The following is a 5,851-nucleotide window of genomic DNA, read 5'->3' as shown; positions in this document are numbered from 1 at the left end:
GTCGAGTGAAGAGCTGCTGACTTTTTTTTTCCCTCATTGCACTCCCCGGGGAAGGAATCCCATGCAGTGACGTATGCTGGAGCGGGAGCTTCAGAGCCAGCATTACCCCGGGAGGACAACAGATACCGCTGTGTGACGCAGCTTTTCTCAGCTTAACTCTGACAGTGAAGCGGAGGACTTCGATGTTTTCAGTGCGCCGGAGGACGATGAATGAGACGTTTTGTTGGACCAGAAACTGTTAAAGAAAACTACCAAAATAAGGTCAGTTAAATGAACCGTATTCCTCCGAACTTTAATTCCTAAAGGTTTGCTTTTTATGTTTTGATGTTGAATTCACTTTTTTGACGACAATTTTGGGTGTACTCTTTTATGTTGGGGTGTGGTTTATAGTCCGGTGCGGCTTATAGTCCGAAAAATACGGTAGTTGAAAACGCAGAAAACAGCTAAAAGAGCTAAAGAGAAGAAAATGTAAGATGCATAAATACGACAAATTCGCAGAAAAAAAAGCTCAAACAGTAAAAAAAAGCAACAAGAWGCAGATCTATAGTTAAAAGCTAAAATTAGCATAAAATAAGCTAAATGTAGCAGCCCCAATTTTTAATTGGCACCCAAACAGTGGGAAAAAAAGTTAAATTGGCAGAAAAAAATGCATAAATGTACATAAAGTGTCAATTTGTAGTTAAATAACTAAAAAAGCCAAATTTTTAAGCAAAATAGTTTAAAAGAAGCTGGAAATTATTTAATTAGCATAATGAAGCATAATGAGCTTGACGTTGCAGAACTTAGCAGAAAAAAATTTATTAGCTACAAAAACTATTTAGCTTAAAAAAGCTAACTTTAGCTAATAACAGCTAAAATTAGCTTAAGTTGCAGCAAATAGATGAAAATAGCATAATGAACCTGCAAGAAGCACAATTAACATGAATCAGCAGAAAAAAAGTAGAAAAAGGCAGAAGAATAGCAGAAAGAAGCTGAATTTTAGCTGAAATAGCAGAAAATAAATAAAATTAGCAAAAACGTAGCAAAAAATTAAGACAGAAGTTAAAAAGAGCAGTACCAGACCAATGAATCTGTAAAGATTTAGAAACATTTTAAAGGATTTTAAGGATATTGAAAAAAGCTCCATTCATTTTCAATGGCAAAAAGTGGCTAAAAAAAGTGAAATAGCTGAAAAAAATAAAAACAGCTGAAATACCAAAAGTCATAGCAGGATTGTCATAAATGAGCTGAACGTTTTGATATATGAATTGTTGAAATAGAACAAAAACTGTGGAACGAGTTAGATGCCAAAAAACAAACATAAAGGAAGAAAAGATGAATAGTGTGAATGCTTCATAGCCTTCACATAGTAAGTTTTTGTCTTGTTTCTTTTCCAGCACAGAACTTGAACTCACTGGGTCGATGTCCCTGGCCAGCTCAAAGAGCAGAGCAATCGTCTCCCCCGCAGCAATCCTCATGTTGACGTCATCACTCTCCAGCAACCGCTGCAGTTTGGACAGGTGTCTGCACAACAAAACACGCGCATTAACAAAACATTTAAAAAAAACAACTAATCAGGACAGGATCTCACTTATGCAGGATGTCTTTGAGCTGATTGGCTGAGCAGATGGTGAGCAGCAGTGCCCAGGACAGAAGGGCGTTGATGTGGAGCTGGCTCGTCTGCGGATTAATCATCGGACAGGTACCGTCCGCCTTGGCGTAGGACCGGGTGAACAGGTTCTCGAAACATTCCATCGTGGCCTGCACATCCTAGGAACAGGTTGTGTCGAAACAAACAAAAAAACAAAAACAAAAAAATTCTCACCAACTCATATTTGTCAAGATGGATTTAGGCRCAACATCAGCACCAATAAGGAGTGAGAATCTTAATATAAAGCTGTCACAGCAACACTAAAGTGATTAGGAACTTACCAAAATATCATCCTCTGCAACAAGTGAGCAGAGCCCCAGGCTCGTCGCCACCTTTTCAAGAAACAAAAACCTGACATGAGCGGAGGGTTCACATTCTTCTGCAGCAGTGTCACTAGTCACTCACAGCTTGTCTGGCTTGGATGTTGGCCGATCCATCTGCCAGGAGGTTTTTGAATATGGGCTTCAGGGTGTTGAACACCTCCTTGCTCTCGATCCCWGAGCCCAGCTGAATGCACAGGAGGCAGGCTAAAGAAGCCGCCGCTCGCTGCTCCTCCCCTTTACCTGGCAGAGGGCGGGGACAGGAAGTAGGATTATTGTCGCCGTGCGACGGCCACCGAGTAAAGAGGCGATAGCAGGGGCTGATCGAAAGTATCGGATTAGAAAATGACCCGAAGCATTTTTTTATTGATTTGTATTAAGAGTAGCTGGCAGGTCTTCAATTTGATGTTTTACATTGAGTCAACCACACTTTCTTCAATACAGCAGCAACTAGACATGGGTTTTTACGATGTAAAAACAARTGTGCATTGCCATGTAGCATGTCATTGCCGCATGGCTTTGCCTGCAGCATTGGACTTTAAGAATGAAATGTGACCAAGTTCAAATGTGTTTTCTGCCAGCTTGTGCTTGTCAAGTCAGCAGGTGTCTGTAATGAGCATAATTGTGTAACAATATGAAGTTTGTAGAGATTTTTTGTTAAAGTTGCTTTAGCTGGATTTAGAACCATGATCTCCCACATGAAAGCCCATAGAGTTAACCATGAGACCACTGGAGCTGTGGCAGAGGGTACTGWCARGGGTTGGTTTGTATGTGTGCAGAAAGAGGCCACATTGCCAATGCAATTGTTGACACTAAACTGCAATATACTACAGCAATAGAGCAATATTAGGACAATATTATAGTAAAACATCAAAATACAATCATTAGTATTGTAAACACTGAACTATTGAGATTAAATATTATTAAACTATGGTGAAGTACTGAGTAGATACAGCAGGGGGCAGTATTGGACAAATACAAGGCTCCATTGACTCCCATTATAATAACATTAATATTTCAAAAACTATAAGTTGTACAGGCACCAAAAAGTCATAGCCATCATTTGGCACAGGAGCTTTACAGAYATAAATTACAATGGCAGCTCTAGGACAAAGTATGCAGGAGRAGAAGCATGGCAAAGTTGAGATGACTTGGATGGGAAACGAATCACAATAGTGTGCATTGCACTGATAATACAAAATTAAAGATTGAATTTAAGAAGATAGAATTTAAGATTGTGGAACAATCTGGAAAGTGATTAGAAAAATGCTGGCTCAATAAATTCATTTATTAGAATGATGTTGAAGAAATGTGAATGTGCATTCATAAGAACTGTTGTTCGAGAAGGAGTTAAAGTTTTTGTTATGTTTTGTTATTTGAAGACTTATTGTTTCAATTTATTTTTGAAAAAGGGGCAGATATCAAAAAGAATATTTTTCTTCTTTCTGCTACCTTGATTTTATTTGTGTTGTATTATTTGTTGTATGTATGRCATTTGTTTTGTTTTTAAATGAAATGAATAATTTTTTTTAAATAATACGAAATTAAAAGATCCTCAAGCCCAAATTGCAGTTTAATCTGTGGGTGACCAAAGTTGCATGCGTCTTTGCCAGCATACAGCTGGTCATTACTGGTTAGCAGTGTTAGCATCATGGCTAGCAGCACAGTGATGGAACATCTTTGAAGCAGCACAATCTAAAGCCTAATTAAAGAGCATTACATTGACAGTAGGGCTGTGCAGTATTAGCGGTAGACGGTAGAAACGATATGAAGTTGGCCTATGGTAGAAATTTACCCTCTACCTTCCTATCRTWGGTTACGTCATCGCACCTGTGTCAACATGTCTGTGAGTGCAGAGACAACTGAGCAGGAGGAGTTTGAAATATAATGAAGAAATTATAGTGTTTTAAAATGCGTAAAGAGAGAATAAATCCTCAAAATATCCCCCTGCCGCTGTACAAAAGTTATGCTGTGTCGCGGGACCATTTCCTCCCTCCCGCTCCACGTCCCGCAGAGCGAAGTGTTAACAAYCGTAGATTTTTCACACCCAAGTCGTCGGAGAAAAAAAATGTTTTTTTTTTTACATATTTGTTACCCACAGAGGTGATAAAAAAAGATGTGGACGTTCGTTCAGTCATAAATCCATCTTGCTAATGTAGCCTAAAGTCGGCTTCTGCTCTGATGATGAAGATGAGAGCACAGCAGAGCAGCGGGTCAGTTCAGCAGGCAGAAGCTCAATGTATGGCAGGCAGATATTACATTTATTTGGCTTCACCACACTTACATTCCAGTTATCTGAAAYTGTTTTATGACAGGACTATGTGCAGCTTAAGCCTCTTAAGGTCCTGTCACACTATAACATTTTTGACAACATTGAATTTTTTATGTCTAAATGACTAATTTTATTTGAAGTTGTGGTTATAACATCCACATTATTTTGATATTGTTGAAAATTTGAAAAAYGTTTTTGTTTGCTGTTGAAACGGTTTTGCAGTATAGCTAAAAATAATTTTGTATTTCTGTTATGTTAATTTACACCACAACAAAAATACTGGCTTTGATTATGATTACATTGTTCGGCAAAATAAATGCTCTAAAAGTTACATTATCTTTGCTTTTTATGATAATTTTCTAYCGCGATATATACCGTTACCRTGAAGGGATCCAATTTATACAGTGATATGAATTTGAGGACATACCGCCSAGCCCTAATTGACAGGTTAGCTCATATTGTTCCTCGAGTATCAATAATGGGTGGAGATGATCATTTAATCTGCTTGAAGGAGGACAAGGAACCAACATTCTATTTTYACATGTCTGTTTATGGGACAAGTATCAAAATAAAGCACCAGCTTCATTTGGACTGACCCTTARGAATGTTCCTAGCAAGTCACCAGTGTTTAAAGAGATCACGTACCTTTCTTCAGGCAACGCTCGATGCTGTCAGTGATGGTCATCCTTCTCTCCGAGATGAACTCATACAAGATGCGTGTGGCCATTGCCGTCTTAAGCCCATCCAAAGCTCCTTGTCTCGTCTTGGCACTAAAGAAACAAACGTTTAATTAATACTTAAATAATGTAAAGTTWCRAAGAAACTTCATCCAAGAGCATAACTTAATTTATAAGCTAAAGTAAATCATTTACAGCTACCACTTGTATGACAAAGTATCGCCGGTACTTTCCCTCTGACAGGAAGATCACGTTTAGTGGAAGTTGACRAGCAACATGTCAGAGTCTGAATGGAAGCTCAGATGACGTGTGGAAATATGAGATCAGAAAAGAACTTTAACCTCTTATCCACAGTGCTGTCTATGAACCCTTTCAGCTTGTACTGAAAATCCTCCTGGGCTGTGTCCTCGCTGGCCTCTCCACCTGCAAGTCAGTTCAAAACTTAACTTTTAAGAGTATTAGTTAACAAGTATGTTAATTATAAAAAAAAAAAACCTACCTTCATCTGCTACACTGGCTGTGTCACTGAAGCTGCTGCAATGACTGAGGGTCTCAATGGAGGCGTCCTCATCACTAAAAGGCTGCACAGCTCCATGCTGGCCCCCTAAAAAACAAGAATTTATGAGCGCAAGAGACGGCTTCAACAAACATTACAACAGCAAAGTCATTACGTAACCCAGGCAGGCATTATGTAGGTATTGCAGCAAAAGCCAGAGTTATCTAATCAGCCCCTTCGGAAAGCTTAACCTGCAGGTGTTTCGTAGGAAAACCTCGTCGAGGTCAACTGGCTTTTAGATGCGTGCGCAAACAGCAGAGCAGTAGGTTGGACCGACACGGGGTCACTAAAGGGATCAACGTCCTCCCCGGTGTCCTTTGGCTGTGTCCAAAACGGCAGGACGGGTCCTCCGAAGGTCGAATTCGTCACAGCGCCGTGACGAAGGACGTCCAAAAC

The 5,851-nt window shown here is 39.4% G+C and overlaps 1 protein-coding gene across 1 annotated transcript in view; it reads right to left on the bottom strand.

Moving 5' to 3' along the window:
- ifrd1 (interferon-related developmental regulator 1) overlaps window positions 1–5,851 on the bottom strand; it is an 11,476-nt gene that overhangs the window by 3,244 nt on the left and 2,381 nt on the right. Inside the window, exons 2-8 of the mRNA XM_014010607.1 lie at window positions 5,399–5,503; window positions 5,241–5,322; window positions 4,868–4,992; window positions 2,036–2,193; window positions 1,912–1,962; window positions 1,571–1,749; window positions 1,395–1,503 (exon numbers count right to left, since the gene is read on the bottom strand). Coding sequence (XP_013866061.1) covers window positions 1,395–1,503; window positions 1,571–1,749; window positions 1,912–1,962; window positions 2,036–2,193; window positions 4,868–4,992; window positions 5,241–5,322; window positions 5,399–5,503 — 809 coding nt within the window. The remainder of the gene's footprint in view (window positions 1–1,394; window positions 1,504–1,570; window positions 1,750–1,911; window positions 1,963–2,035; window positions 2,194–4,867; window positions 4,993–5,240; window positions 5,323–5,398; window positions 5,504–5,851) is intronic.

Source organism: Austrofundulus limnaeus, unplaced genomic scaffold, assembly GCF_001266775.1.
Source record: "Austrofundulus limnaeus strain Quisiro unplaced genomic scaffold, Austrofundulus_limnaeus-1.0 Scaffold71, whole genome shotgun sequence".
NCBI lineage: Eukaryota > Metazoa > Chordata > Actinopteri > Cyprinodontiformes > Rivulidae > Austrofundulus > Austrofundulus limnaeus.
Note: the sequence above shows the minus strand (reverse complement) of the source record. Positions and strands in the feature narration are given on the sequence as shown.